At 31.4% G+C, this 16,610-nt stretch overlaps 2 protein-coding genes across 5 annotated transcripts in view; one reads left to right on the top strand and one right to left on the bottom strand.

Annotated features, from left to right (window-relative positions):
- Positions 1–3,837, top strand: part of LOC119608758 (aquaporin AQPAe.a) — a 36,519-nt gene extending 32,682 nt beyond the window's left edge. The window contains exons 6-7 of one of the 4 annotated variants that reach the window (XM_037963317.1): positions 32–306; positions 2,948–3,837. In XM_037963317.1, the coding sequence (XP_037819245.1) occupies positions 32–306; positions 2,948–2,953 (281 nt within the window). In that variant the 3' untranslated portion in view covers positions 2,954–3,837. Of the gene's footprint in view, positions 1–31; positions 307–552; positions 687–2,947 lie in introns of those variants that run through there. The other 3 variants (XM_037963316.1, XM_037963315.1, XM_037963314.1) reach the window with 3 other exon arrangements.
- Positions 3,838–3,956: 119 nt separating this feature from the next.
- On the bottom strand, positions 3,957–6,144 carry LOC119608757 (E3 ubiquitin-protein ligase parkin). The gene is made up of 6 exons (XM_037963313.1): positions 5,730–6,144; positions 5,476–5,662; positions 5,067–5,412; positions 4,636–4,972; positions 4,458–4,565; positions 3,957–4,293 (listed from the first exon to the last, which is right to left on the bottom strand). Exons 1-6 carry the CDS (start codon positions 5,985–5,987, stop codon positions 4,087–4,089), a joined length of 1,443 nt encoding a protein of 480 aa, XP_037819241.1. The 5' UTR covers positions 5,988–6,144; the 3' UTR covers positions 3,957–4,086.
- Positions 6,145–16,610: the final 10,466 nt, after the last annotated feature.

Raw genomic sequence — 16,610 nt, 5'->3', positions numbered from 1 at the left:
GCAATAAGTATTTATTTACAATTTATACTAGACTCCCGTTATACTGCCCCCTTGGCCATTGGTATGGCTGTTACATTGGGTCATTTGGGCACCATCAATTACACTGGTGCCAGCATGAACCCAGCACGTACTTTAGGCACTGCTTTTGCCACTAACAATTGGAATGCCCATTGGGTATACTGGGCTGGTCCAATTTTGGGTGGTATTGCTGCCGCTTTGATTTACACACAAATTTTGGAGAAACCAGCTGCAGCAAAGGTTAGTGAAGTATCGGATAAATACAGGACACATGCCGACGAACGTGAGGTGAGGGTTTTATATTCATGATAATGATGATGTTAATTAACAAATTGCATTCTGTGTTTATTTATTTATATATTAATATTCTATATTATCTGTAAATATTGGACATTGGAATATAACTAAATTACCCACCTACTTACAATGCATTCTATACATAATACATATGTATATATGTACATCATACATTTAGATTTTCCTAAACTTAAGCATTTCTCGTTATTCTAAATTACATATATTTTTCTATTAAAGGTTCCTCTAACGAAATTTCACGATTTACAAGTTTATTGACCTGAAGTCTGTCCCAAATTTTTAAGTACCTTTTCAAATTCAATATCCTGATTTCATAATACTTTATTATAGTGAATAAATATAATATTATATCTAAATTCTAAATTTAATTCTTACTTTAATTTAAGAGTAAATAATTAATTAAGAAGAAGAATTTAATTGGTTAAATAATCGAGAAACTAAAATTTGATTTTGTAGTCTAGTCTATAGTCTAGTCTATAGTATAGTCTATAGTCTAGTCTATAGTATAGTCTATAGTCTAGTCTATAGTCTAGTCTATAGTCTAGTCTATAGTCTAGTCTATAGTCTAGTCTATAGTCTAGTCTATAGTCTAGTCTAGTCTAGTCTATAGTCTAGTCTATAGTCTAGTCTAGTCTATAGTCTAGTCTAGTCTATAGTCTAGTCTAGTCTAGTCTATAGTCTAGTCTAGTCTATAGTCTAGTCTATAGTCTAGTCTATAGTCTAGTCTATAGTCTAGTCTATAGTCTAGTCTATAGTCTAGTCTATAGTCTAGTCTATAGTCTAGTCTATAGTCTAGTCTATAGTCTAGTCTAGTCTAGTCTATAGTCTAGTCTATAGTCTAGTCTATAGTCTAGTCTATAGTCTAGTCTATAGTCTAGTCTATAGTCTAGTCTATAGTCTAGTCTATAGTCTAGTCTATAGTCTAGTCTATAGTCTAGTCTAGTCTAGTCTAGTCTAGTCTAGTCTATAGTCTAGTCTAGTAGTCTAGTCTAGTCTAGTCTAAGTCTAGTCTAGTCTAGTCTAGTCTATAGTCTAGTCTAGTCTATCTAGTCAGTATAGTCTAGTCTATAGTCTAGTCTATAGTCTAGTCTATAGTCTAGTCTAGTCTAGTCTATAGTCTAGTCTAGTCTAGTCTATTAGTCTAGTCTATAGTCTAGTCTATAGTCTAGGTCTAGTCTAGTCTATAGTCTAGTCTATAGTCTAGTCTATAGTCTAGTCTATAGTCTAGTCTATAGTCTAGTCTATAGTCTAGTCTATAGTCTAGTCTATAGTCTAGTCTATAGTCTAGTCTATAGTCTAGTCTATAGTCTAGTCTATAGTCTAGTCTATAGTCTAGTCTATAGTCTAGTCTATAGTCTAGTCTATAGTCTAGTCTATAGTCTAGTCTATAGTCTAGTCTATAGTCTAGTCTATAGTCTAGTCTATAGTCTAGTCTATAGTCTAGTCTATAGTCTAGTCTATAGTCTAGTCTATAGTCTAGTCTATAGTCTAGTCTATAGTCTAGTCTATAGTCTAGTCTATAGTCTAGTCTATAGTCTAGTCTATAGTCTAGTCTATAGTCTAGTCTATAGTCTAGTCTATAGTCTAGTCTATAGTCTAGTCTATAGTCTAGTCTATAGTCTAGTCTATAGCCTAGTCTATAGTCTAGTCTATAGTCTAGTCTATAGTCTAGTCTATAGTCTAGTCTATAGTCTAGTCTATAGTCTAGTCTATAGTCTAGTCTATAGTCTAGTCTATAGTCTAGTCTATAGTCTGGACTAATAGTCTTTACAGAAGACTATGTATTCTGGACTACAGTCATTTGTCTGGAGTGTAATCTATAGTCTAGGGTCTACACTATAGTCTGGACTGCAGTCCATTGTCTGGAGTGTAGTTTGTAGACTGGACTAAAGTCTATAGTCTGGAATACATTCTATAGTTTATAGTCATTTGTCTGGAGTGTAGGCTGTAGTCTGATGTATAATGAAAACCATGGTCTGGACTACAGTCTAATCTATGATCTGAACTATAATCTAGTCGTTGATATGGACTATTGTCTCGATTGTAGTCTGGATTATAGTATATAATATGGACTATGGTCTGTTGTAAAGTGTGGACTATATTCTTGTCTGATTTAAGGTCTTATCTGCATATATCTGCACTACAGTTTGCCAGTTTACTATTTTCTTAATGTCAATCCCACCTTGAAAATTTATAAATTTTTTTATTAAAATCATAGTTTTTTTTGTTCGTTTTTTAATATTAAAGTGTTGATTTTTAGGGAATTGTGAATATGAGTTTTTCTGGCAACACTGTTGACAATTCAAAGTCGAGCCTAAAAGTTTGCAACACAAATTGCAATTACTAAACAGGGTGTCTCTTATAATTATTTATTACATATGTTTATATGGCTTCATAACGCTAAAAGTTAATTTAATTATATATTATACAATTAAACTCACATTAAAACACACACAAACACATTCATGCACATATACATACATATACCAACACCTTGTGGCACTATTTTTATACAATATCCTAACTTTAATTACAAAAAAATATATTTATAAAAATTCTAACAATAGACAACATTTTGAACTCAAGTGACACTTTTCATTACTCTCATTTTCAGAACTGAATACAAATCCAAAAACCAAAAACAAAATCCCATTGCAATTCTCACGCTTTCTGTAGTTTTGTCCGTCTATCACAAAAACAAATAAACAAACACCCACACACAGAACGACAAATAAATGAATTTTTATTTTCTTGCCGTGAGAATAAAACCGTTATATATTTTAAATATTTTTGTATTATTATTATATTATTATTATTTTTATGTTTTTTTTTTTTTTTTTTTGTTGTATTGTCTTTATTATAATTGTATGTTTTATAACATGGATTTTTGTCTTAAAAAAAAAACACTCAAACATCTTTCTTCAAATACAGATGAGAAAATTGGAAGGAGCACGTGATTACGCTTAAAAATAAAAAAAATCTTAGAAACAGCGAACAATAATCTCTGTAAGAAGTTGTAGAAAAACAAAACAACAACATGGTTTTCTATAGAAATTTCCAATTGGAAATCGAATATATACACTATTTTTGAATTACATTTATACAAACAGGATTACAACCTTTTTTATTAAAGAAAAAGAATCGTAACTATTGCATATTTATTAAATTTATAATAAATTTTTTGTGTGTTCTTTAACATTATAAGTTTTTTTGTCAAGAAGATTTTGTAAAATTTTATGATGTTTTTACTTTTTAATTTTTTCTTCTCACATTTTATAATAATTACCCACATGCATACATTTATAAATATTTATTAATTTATAATAATTATAAATAAACGAAGGTATTTGAAATATTTATTTTTTTGTATTGTATTAATCATATTCCGTAATAGTAATAAAATTACTAATAATTATAAATCCAAGTATAATTAAGGAAATATTGACATTGTATACAAACTAAAACCAAATATACTCTTTAAAAATAAACAATTTCTAAAAATGAGTTTCTGTTATGTCGACTTTGCATAAAGGTAAGTGCTTCCCACTTAAACGTTTTCTTAGATTGAATAAACATTTTGCAATCCAAACAAAATTTTAATAAAAAATATACAAAAAAAATGATAAAAATGAGTTTTGACTTTTATTAAGTTCAAATTTTAAGTTAATATGTTTTTCTATACATTTTTCCTAAAACCTAGTCTTTTGAAAACATTTATTTACAATATTTAACATAAAACAAAAACTTGCAACATTAACCGAACCAATGAGCACCCATACAATCCCTGGTCCATTCGGTTTGACACACCCAACACCATTCAAAGCCGCAGCCGGCACGTGTACAGACCATATGCATGCAACCACCATCCCGCTCAGTAGGTGTGCGACATTTAGGGCAGGGTTTGGTAGAGACTTTAATAGTAACATTACTCGCTTCATCCCAACGGGCTTCAGCAGCGCGCTAGAAGCAAACGAAATATATAATTTTAAAATTGCAATGAATTACAGAAAAAGTTATTTTAGAAAACATAGCAAAACGAATGGCAGATTTTGGAGCCTCAACATCATACCGCCTTGTCACTTGGCTTAAGCCCATATATTTCCACTAATATAAAAGCTACTTACATTTGGATCTACAGCATATTCACAAGAGCCCGTTGTATTTCCTGTACCATTCTCAGGAAGACAATCACCCAAATGATAACCTTGCAAACAATTACGACAAAAAACATACTAAAATAAAGAATGAATGCAATTAAACAATATTTCTTTACATTTACATCTAGTTTATTCCATCACTTACACCACAACCATTTTGACAAGTGACTTTCTTACAATCCGGTTCCACCAATAGACCCATACCACAGCCAGGTTGGGGACACAAAACTCCACCGGCTTGTAAAACATATTCCTCAGTGGCGAAACGTTGATAACGTTCATACTCCTCACGCGTCAGTAGCTTAAAATGATGAATTTCCTCTATAAAAGAATTTTCACAACCGGCCGGACAAGCCAAAGTGTAGCCAATATCGGGATGAGGCATAAATTGACGTTCCATGAGACGTGAACGGCAATAGTGTAAAAAGCATTCAATACAGGTGACGTGTTTCGATTCACAGGGGAAAACTAAAACAGTATCACTAAAAAAATTTATTTGTAAATAAATATTAATGAAAAACTTAGGAGAAAACTAACAGCTCGTTTATCATTATAAATAATGTCTCTAGACTTTACCTTACATCTGTACAGGCCAAACAAGGAATATCTTTCATATTAATTTTGATTAGATTAAGGGGAGCAGCAAAATCTTTTTCGCCACCCGATATATGTTCAGCACATTTAAAATAGAATTCAGCAAAGGGAGGATCACCAATATCATTATCTACACAGGCAATTTCTAATGACTCACAGTGACCTCTAATGCGTCTGGATTTTAAAACATCATCCCAACATTCGGGATCACGATGTACAGTAAATGCACCACCCTTACACAAAGAACAACGAACACGTAACTTGCCTTTGCACAATTTATTGCACTGGGAACAATGGACATAGAAATGGGCCTTAGAACGTTCACGATCTTTTAAAATAAACTTGTTATTAAAACACAATTATTTCCTCATATCAGCAACAATAAACTTACTTTCTTCTGGTATATTAGATCTTTCCTCACTTAGTAATTGCAAATCCACCAAAGTTTCACATAATGGTTTTGAGGGCTGTTCTTCCGAAGGTTCCTCTTCGGCAACTGTGGAATATAAACGTTTTCTCTGCTGCACTGGCCTCGCCTGTATGGCATGTAATATACTCTGTTGTCCTAAATCACATTCCTGTTACGTTAAACATCAATTGGGTCAAAGTTTTATTTCTACATTTTAACCAAAGTACAATTCTAACCTCAATTGTCGTAGCATCGCTTAGCTCTTTGCCAGCAAAGATAATCTTAACCTCTTCTGGCTGTAGACCCAATTGGGGTGCCACTATTTCTTTAACGTTTTTTATATCCCATTTGGGTTCCAAATTCACCGACAATGTACGTCCAGTATTTGTTTTAACATAAATACTCAAAGTATTCGTAATGGTCTTACTACCAAACGATAATAAGGCTAGCATTTTATCGATAAAAGCTTTTATTAAATTGATTAGAAAACTCATTTAACTTAATGTGGAAGTAGTTGAGAAACTTTTTAATATAAAATTGCTATAACATTTATAAGAAAATGAATTTTTCCTTTATTAAAATGCACGTAATAATAAAAATAGAACAAACCGAAACGAAATCAAAACATTGAGCAGCTGTTTGGCAGTGTTTACAAATTGGCAAATACTGAGTTGCTAAATTTAGTACGAAATTTAATACTATTTGTAAAGTACTACTAAACAGATTCTGTTTTTGAATTAGATTTTAAATATGATTTAAAGTAAATATTTGTTATAACGGCATATGATGAAAAATTTAACTGTAAATCCAACTTTTTGTTTAAATACACATATGAACAAGTAAGAAAGTATTGTCGGGCGAGGCCGACCATATGATACCCTACACCAGTTATGAATATTAAATATGATTTATTTTTCATAGTAAAGCATTTATTTTCAATATTCCCTTGTTCCGATACATTTAAGCAATTTATGGATGAAAAACTAATTTTCTGAAAGAGGCTTTATATGGGGGCTAGGGGCAAATATGGACCAAGCCCGATAAAATTTTGTGAATATATTTATATTTACATAATATTTTATTGTGCTGAATTTCATCGCGATATTTGTGTTTATAAGTTAATTTGGGACATTCAAGTAATTTTCTGAAGGGGACTTTGTATGGGAGCTAGGGTCAAATGGGGCCCGATCTTTATGAAATTTGGCAGGGTCATCAAGACTTCTATAAAACTTAGTTGTACCGTATTTTATCGATATATCTGTATATTTAACATAATTATGAGCTCAGAAGCCCTTTTCGGGGGGTTCTGTTCTATGGGGGCTACGTGAAATAATGGACCGATTTTAACCATTTTCAATAGGCTTCGTCCTGGGGCCAAATATCATCCATTTTATCTTGAAAATTGCGACCTGTAGCTTAATCGACTCAGAAAACGATTCTAAGCCGATTGGTATACTTTAAGGTGGGTCTAGGACGAATATTTTTGTATGTTACAAACATCAGCACAAATCCAATATACCCTCCCCACTAAAGTGGTGTAGGGTATAATTAGGGAATGGTAAATCAACTTAAAAATCTATTATTTTGTGATCGATTCTACACTACCAATTTTATACTAAAATCGACTTTTTGCATCGATTAATCGAAAATTCTGCTCTGCAAAATAAAAAGCATATTTTTTCACTAAAATTTTGTCAGAAGCAATGGAAATCAATCGAATAAACGAATAAACACTTTTGATAGGGTGTGTATTTAAAGTTTAAACGGATATAACTTGTTTTTAATTAAAAACTGGAAAAAAACGTTTTACAAAAAAATCTTAAAAATAATAATAATAATAATAGACCAAAATAATCGATTATTGGTACCGATTTTTTCATGTCATTTACTACTGAGCACTTTCAGACAATATAAAAATCTTTCAAATCGGATGGGAATCAAGGAAATGACACCCGTTTAAAACTTAACATGTCAAAGGTGGTCTACATTGAGCCCATATTGCGCCGACCTTAGAAAATTTATGGGCTTTATTTTGAAAATTTAAACTGAAATACTCCTTAACTACGCCTATATCAAATTTTGTCTCGATCGGACCATCTGTTTCCAAATGCCAGAATATATATTTTTTTACGAAATCACTAAAAAAATTGATTTTATTCTTTAGGTTAACACATCATTGGGGGTTTTACGATATCGACGGTTGAGATTGATGAGATTTTTGTTTGTTTGCCATGTTATATACAGTCGGAAATGCTAATTTGTCTAGTTTCTCAGATTATGTTTTATTTTTTAGGTTTAAGAATGACACTTGGTTAGTAATTCTTCGTCTTTGCAATATACATATATAATTTGGAGACATCGATTGATAATTGCCAATGTTGTAAGGCATCCCAATTATGTCTTTCAATGAGTTCTTCATTAACTACTTGGTGAGGCACATCCCTCACTAGAGAGGTAATTCTACAGATTCCATAGTTAAAATATGATATTTATGAATCACACTATGTTGCTGTGTTGATGTACGACCACCCCCGCAAACAACAGTAGCAGAACTTATGGTGGATATGATTCAAGGTTGACTGGACAAAAGTCCTTAGTAGTTGGGGAACATTATATTAAAAACATTGAAATGGGCTAGAAAGGAAAAAGAGAAATATTTTAATATCATGGAATATGAATTTAATAACTGTGTAGCTTTCCATGCCACTAAAGATGTACTATACCGGCATCCCCAATAGGCTTAAACCATTTAATTTATATATACAAACAATGAAATTTTACAAACAATTTAAATTTACAAACAATATTTACAAACACTTACATTTTATAAACAATTTAAATTTACAAAAAATAAATAAATTTTCTTCGGAAATTCGGACCAACTTCACATTTCGCATTGAACATCAATAAATATCTTATTTAGAGTAATGTTCGAGCCAGTGGATTCATGAAAAGGAAATAAATAGAAACTTATGTTGGAGGTAAGGCGCCAGGACCATTGACATATTCTTTGAACGTATTTCGAACACGTCCTTTAAAATTTTCCTCGAATTGAGCATTTAAATTATAAGTTGAGGGTCTGTTGTTGCAGCCGTTGATGTTATTTCTGGAATGGGTATTTTCGCAAAAAATTATAGAGATAGCAGGAAACTAAAGTTATTTTTGCAACATTTTTCGGACACAAATCCATGGTCGTATGAAATACTCTGAAACTATAAGTCATTAAAACGAATGTGTTTTCAATGATTACCCTGCCTCTTGATTCTCTCTGAAGTATTGAATTGTTAGGGCTTTATAAAATTTTTCCCAAGTGGAAAGGCACTGTCTACAAGCACATACATGTGCCTACAAGAACATACGGACCTATTATATTTGTATCTGGTAAATTGTCCCAATTCTTTTTTATTTAATTTAGAAAAAAAAAAAAATAATTTTTTAGAACGTTCCAGCATCTCCAGCCCTTTGTACCCACATCAACAAAAATAAATTCGAAGTTGGCATTCGCAATCGAGTGGGTTTTGTAATTTAAGTAAAAATCTTGGCTTTCTTTTAGTTCCCTCATACATATATGTTTCCCATCGATTGCACCGATGCAATAGGGGGAAGTTCCAACGTGTGTTAAATTTGTCGCTTTCCCTTTTCCATTCCGCACTGGTTTCTGGCAACTGTAATAAATTATACTTTAAAATTATTATTTTTTTATAATTGTTGGTTTTATTACCTTTATATAGTCTTTCAGCTGTACAATTATGTTTGAAAAACATTGAGGACTAATGGCGGACAAAAACTGTTGCCACTTGCTTAATAATGCAAGGTAATACTTTATTTTTCTTTAGGGCTTATTGATGAATTTTTACTCCGTATTTTGGGCAAAAGTAATTTCAAAAGTTTTTAAAACGTTTCCCTGTCCATACGAACAAACTTGCAGTATGATTTAAATTTTTGAGAAGCGGTTTTTGTCCCAATTCCTGTATATTCATGTAGAGTGGATTTCTGCTAATATAATAACATATTTTTTTACTTTTAAGTTTTTACTTCAAAAATGTTTCTGTTAAAAATTTAAATAATAAATAAAATTGTAACTATTTATTTACTCAAAACATTGTGGATACCACGATGTTGAAGGCATATCATCATAATGTAACACATTAAAGATTTTTAATTATTTTTGTTCATTCATCCTACCATTTTTACTTGCATATACGACTTCTAAACAGATCCGATGCGCAAATTCTTTTTCATTTACATTCATTTCTTGGGTTATACCAAAATCTATATAGTATATTTACATCATTACCTTCTTCAGAAGACTTCTTGTGTTCTTTTTCTATGAGTTTTTTGCCGTAATTCATTTTCAAGCTCTTCCTTATTTTTTCCTTTGTTGTTGTTGAGTTTTTAGAGAATTTTCAATCTGAAAAGAATAAAATGATATAATAAATAAAAAATGTATTTTATTTATTCCTTCCTACTTACTACTACTACATCATCTAAGGACGATATTCCAACGACGTTGTCATCGCCTTTGTCATCCAAAAATTTCAGTTTCTCGTAGAATGCCCATTTTGGTTTATAAATATCATCTTGCGAGGATCCAGTCTTCATACTTTCCTTCATCTTTCGATTTTCCGTTTGAATGAGGAGCGAAAAATACTCAATTTCTTCAACACCAGTGCCTCGTTTCTGTAACTCTCGCATTGAGAAGTTTCTCGCATGAAACAGTGAAATTGAAGGAAAAACAATGTGAATTGAAACAAAATATCATTTCTCACATGCAAGTGTTTCTGTAAGAAAATTTTGTGAGAACTATCTGTCATTTATGTTTTTTGAAGTAAGTTATTGGAAATTTGTGAGTAAAAGTGTTTCTGTAAGAAAATTTTGTGAGAAGTTTCTCACATGAACTGTCAAAAAAACTCACATTTTAAAACGGTGCGGAAAGTAAAATTTTAATTAAAAAAAAAATAATTTAAACATGAATTCTATGAAATAATGAAAAAGTAATGTTATATTTATTATTAATTAAGATTAAAATAAATATTGTTCCCTAATTTTTAGAAAATCCGAGGAATTTCGTATGTACAGAAGCAAATGCTAAAATAGTATGTGGGCGTAAACTTAGAATTTGGCAAGGGCGAATTTAGTGGGATAATTTTTCGAACAATTTTCATTTAATTTCTATATTTTTTGTTTATTTATTCTTCGTTTATAAATTTGTTCGTTTTCTTCTTTTAATTTTTATATTTTTGACAGCTGTTTTATTGGAAATTTCCAATAAAAACGTAATTCGTGTAGCATCTTCTCACTTTAAGTTACAGAAACACTTTTTACTCACAAATCGAGAAACGATGGAATTTTTTGTTTCACACTTCTCGATGTGAGAACTTCTCACTAAAAGTTACAGAAACGGGGTACAGGTCCCTTGTTGTCTCTTGTATAAGCTCTTTCATTTTGTTTATTAAAATTCTATAGGCATCTTCTTTCAATGCTTCGTTTGTAGAATTGTCGCTTTTAAAATATCATAATTCTGGATGAGCCCGGTACATGTCCAGAAAATCCATTCAAAATACTTTATTATTGTCCCATTAAATTTTGTTTTTTTTAAATTATTGCACGTTTTAGAATATTTTCTTATTGAATAAAATTTAGCACTTATCTACGAATTTACTAGTTTCCTTCACCTTCCGATTTTCCTATTTGAATGAGGAGCGAAAAATACTCAATTTCTTCAACACCAGGTCTCTTGTTGCCTCTGGTATAAGCTCTTTCATTTTGTTTATTAAAATTCTATAGGCATCTTCTTTCAATGCTTCGTTTGTAGAATCGTCGCTTTTAAAATATCATAATTCTGGATGAGCCCGGAACATGTCCAGAAACTCCATTCAAAACATTTTATTATTGTCCCATTAAATTTAGTTTTTTAAATTATTGCACTTTTATAATACTTTTTATTAAATAAAATAATGCACTTTCCCACGAATTTACTAGGAATGACGCTACACAAGAAGAACTATTTTAATTGAAAAACATGAATAAAAAGTTTATGTAAAATAGAAGGTAATGTTTTTAAAAAATTTAAAATGAAATCTACTAGATTTCGTGTATGTGTAATACCCCATGCATTAATAAAAATGCAGTATTGCAAACTGTGCAGGAAGAAAGTGGAGGTAGGTGGCTTAACTTTTTTAATTTACTAAAGGAACCCGGTAAGAGGCAAAAGTGGATAGATTTGTGCCAAATGGATTTGACACAAAATGCAAAGATATACATTGGCCATTTTTGCCTTCCGATATAATAACTGCAGGGCGTCGGTTGCTTCTGATGCCAAACGCAGTACCTGTTGTTGAGACTATAAAACAGTCACAGCAATTGTCAAGCCGGTCTGAACCAATTGTCTTCAAAAATGGAATGGAGGCAGTAGTGCCAACGGAATTGCCAAGCGTTTATGAAAAAATCCAGGTATATACGGATCGGAATTTCGCTATTTCACCATGGATGAATTGGCAAAATCTACAGCTCCACCGCAACTAATATGGAAAGAGGAAGCTTCACAAACAGAGTAAGTATTAAAGATCCGAAAAGAAAGCCACCCAGCAAAAAAAGAACTTCCAAAGAGAAAAACAAGTAAAATTTACTCCATGGAAGTACTGAAAAAGACCTGAAGAAGTTATTTTGTCTAGCATTAGTTAAACAATTATTTAAAAACATAATCATTTTAGTATAAAATATAAAAAATATAGTTTTTGTAAATTTAAATACAGTTTTTGTTAAAAAAGTTAGTTTATCAGTTTTTGAATAAGAAATTAAGAAATATGTAGATGTAATCCACATGTTGGAGAAGGTGAACAAGGAATTTAAATATGAACTAAATATTCCATTCGCACAATATTTATAGAAGGCCAAGTACGAAAGCCAATGTCATCAAATAGAGTAGAGTGGAATTGGGATGACATTTCCGAATCGATTTGTTTGAACGCATCGGGGCCGAGGGCATATAACTACCTCTACAAAAAAGGTTTTCTAATACCTCAGGTGCCGACTTTACAGCGCTGTTGTCGAAAAGTCGACTAGGATGAAGGAATATTAAATACATCAATCATCCAAAACTTCATATCTGCTGCCTTTGAACCAAATACTATTTCCATTAGCTTCGGTAACTAAAGGAAAACGGATTTAACGCTATAATCCTTGGTTTTCCCATCCTGTTATGATGGAGGAAAAAGTTTATACTTTTGTGGATGCTCCTCACTTGCTTAAACTGTTAAGAAATCAGGGGACTCAGAAACCATAAGGGATTTGTGGAAATACACCTCTAAAAGCGATATGTCTATCACGTACAAATTAAACAATGGCCACCTTCTCGTAAAAGGAGCTGGAAAGCCTGAATATTCTATGTACAAAAATATTTTAAAATCAAAACAATATACGGCTATTTTCTAACACCACTGCGAGTGCCATAGGAAGGTGATATTTACTAGTCGACACTTTACTGGTCGACACTAGGAAACTTTTGTTGAGAAATTTTTTCTTAATTCTCTTTTGAAGTTTCCTTAATGTCTACACATAGAAACTTTTGTTTCAGAAACTACGTATTAATTGCATTGATTTGTTGTTGTACGAATGAGAAGAATAAGACCTGGTCCACACTAGCAAACTTTTGTTGAGAAATTTTTTCTTAATTCTCTTTTGAAGTTTCCTTAATGTCCACACATAGAAACTTTTGTTTCAGAAACTACGTATTAATTGCATTGATTTGTTGTTGTACGAATGAGAAGAATAACAAAACAAGTTTCCGAGTACGGGAAACTCCGTACCGCGAGAGAGATGAATGTTATTCTTTCTCTTTCTCTCTCACGCAAAATCAAAAGTTTCCTTTTTGATGGAATAACACTGGAAAAGCAAGATAAATTAGTTCGAATGAGCAAATCCATTTTCTGTCGCAAAATTTTAAAGTATTTGATGACCTCGACGAGGAAAAATTAAAAGGGGATGCATTGGAATACATATCAGGATATATGATTAAAAAGCTTAATCTTTATAAATTTAGTTGTCAGCAAAATTCCTACACATAGGTTGACCAGATTTCGAAGGGGTATTTAAAAAAACATAAGTCAATTCATGACAGAGGTAAAAAAGTTAGAAAATATATTTACAAAGGTTAATGGTCGAGAAATTGCTCATCAAAGCCTTGTTGATAAAAGCCAATCTGTCATCAAACAAAAACAACATCTTGTCGGATTTTCACAAATGCTCAAAATTTAGTTTTGAAACTTTTAAGACTTTCCGGAACGAGCGATATACATATGATAGTTAATCCCAGCAAAAAAATCAAGTTGCATTTTAAATACATGCAATAATTCTAATAAATTTGTCATAAATGAAAGCCACTTCAAAAGAGGTAAGGATTTTAAAAGCGAAGAAGTTTTTAGTAGTTACATATCACAGCAAAATATGAACTCTATTTTTGACGATTTCACTTTTTAAATTCACTTGTTAATTTTTTCGGTTTTAAGAGATATTTATAACTGAAAGTAGCAAGTTGTCAGTCAATTATTTTTATATGCCGCAATAAAATATGAAATCTCTATTTTCAGAAACAAGAAAACGTGTTTGCGCAGTTATTTTTGACATTTTTATAAAAATTTCGCTTTTTTGAAAAATTTAAAAATTTTACACCTTTTCTACCAAAAAATAAATAAAATTATTACAACGGAAAGTAGCAAATATTAAAAAATGTATATATTGCAAAAAAAATATAAAATCTCTATTTTAAGAAACAATAAAAATAGTTTGCGCATTTATTTTTGGCGTTTTTATGACAATTAAAAAAATATCCCTTTTCTACCAAACAAATAAATAAAATTTTTACAACTGAAAGCAGCAAGTGATCAGAAATTGTTCTATACCGCAATAAAATATGAAATCTATGTACATATGTATGTATATTTTTCAGGAACAAGAAAAAAGTTTGCGCAAATATGCGCAGTTATATTTGCCGTATTTTTTTAATTTACCTTTTTTAATTAAAAACGTACAAAAATACCTAGAATTCGCGCATAAATTTTAATACACTTTTTGCAAAAAAAAAATAGGGGACCTTATGTGGATCTAGGGACCATTATAAACCGATCATAATAAAACTTGGTAACATTCATATTAAACTCTTTCACGTTAAATTTTTATTGCGGTACTAATATTTTAAGTCAATTATAAATGTTAAACTTATTTTCATAAGGGACCTAATGCGGTACCTAAGGGCAATTGTGGACCGATCATAATAAAATTCGGTAAAGTGATAAATTTTCATACAACAGTCGTTCATGTCAAATTTCATCGCGGTATTCAATTATAATTTTTAAAAATGTTTTTCTTAAGGGGCCTTATTTGGGACCTTATTTATGGACCGACCATAACAAAATTTGGTAATATGATTAAGAAATACATAACGCACGTTCATGCCGAATTTCATCAAGAAATCAATATTTTTTTATGTGCATTAAAGTGTATTTTTAAAGGAGACTTCATATGGAGACTAGGGTCAAATGTAATCCGATTTTCACCAAACTTTACACCATGATTTGGAAGTACATTGATCCTTGCTAAATTTCAATATGATTGTTGCATAAGTTTCGAGGGGATGTTGTGGATGGGCTAGGTGAAATAACGGACCGATTTTAACCAAACTCAGTTGAGTTCATTCTTGGGCTTAATTAACACTAACACTATCAAAGAAATCCAGCCATTAACTCAAAAAACACTTCTAATAATTTTGGCCAGGTTTTCAGCCAAAATGCCTGCCTGTGCTCTGGCCGGTATGATGACATTTTTAGGGTTCTATAAATCGACTTTCGAATAATCGTAGAATTGATTTATTGTCGAAAAAAGTCGAAGCCGACTATTTTGTTCCAAAAAATCGATAACTATTAACTATGAAAAAAGTTGACTTTGTAAATAAAATTCGAAAAATCGACTATTCATAAATCGCAAAAAGTTTAAAAATCGACATTTCATAAAGCGTAAAAAGTCGACTTTTTGTTTCAACTATAGAACCCTAGAGTCTAGGGTTCTATAGTTGAAACGAAAAGTCGACTTTTCGACTTTTTGCATTTAGTCAAAAGTCGACTTTTCGACCTTTCGACTTTTTCCATTTTATGAAAAGTCGATTTTTCGACTTTTCGACCTTTTTCATTTATTTAAAAGTCGACTTTTAGACTTTTCGACTTTTAGTATTTTATAAATGGTCGACTTTTTGAACTTTCGACTTTTTCCGACTTTTTTCGACTTCTCGACTTTTTCCGACTTTTTTCGACTTTTCGACTTTTTCCGACTTTTTCCGACTTTTTTCGACTTTTTTTGACTTTTTTCGACTTATCGACTTTTTTCGACTTTTCGACTTTTTTCGACTTTCCGACTTTTCGACTTTTTTCGACAAAAAGTCGATTGTTCGATTATTCGAAAGTCGATTTATAGAACCCTACTAGAGTCTAGGGCCTAGACTTTTTGCGCCAAAAAAAGTCTTCATACCAAGTCATCATACAATCCCGTTTAAAATATATGTGTTTGACAACCTTAAGCCCCCTTCACACTAGCACACAAGTAATACGATCTGTCAAAATTTTGTGTAGAAGAGAACGGATGGGATCGTCTAAACGCAATATGTAATGAAACCATCACACATTTGACAGTCTCATGGCGTAAAGTGTGATCGTCTGAAGGGCCCTTTAGGATGTAAATAGAATCTTCATACCAAAATATAACCCTGTGTTGTAAGCAGAATATGAAAACAAACGAAACATTTCGCAAACGTTTCCATAATGTACAAAACTTTTCAAAATTTTTAAATCGTTTTGTACATAAGCAAAACTAAAACAAATACTTTTCAAGTGAGAAAGAGCGAAAACAAAACAATTGGCTTTTCGCTCATCTACTTGCTTTTGTTTGCCTTTACAATCGTACATTTCAGAACAAAACAAATACAGAAACGTATTTTATGAAAGAATCATAAAGTGTGTGTATGGATTTCATTTAATTTGTACGGTTTTTATTTTGCTTTTATTACTACTGTATTCCACATAGTCATCTACAAAAACTTAAACTTCTTTTAATTTTAGTCAAAAATGTTT

This window comes from Lucilia sericata, unplaced genomic scaffold (assembly GCF_015586225.1).
Source record: "Lucilia sericata isolate MDLA Ls3-8-SP2 unplaced genomic scaffold, ASM1558622v1 Contig000880F_arrow, whole genome shotgun sequence".
NCBI classification, from domain to species: domain Eukaryota; kingdom Metazoa; phylum Arthropoda; class Insecta; order Diptera; family Calliphoridae; genus Lucilia; species Lucilia sericata.
This window is presented reverse-complemented; position numbering and strand designations above follow the sequence as displayed.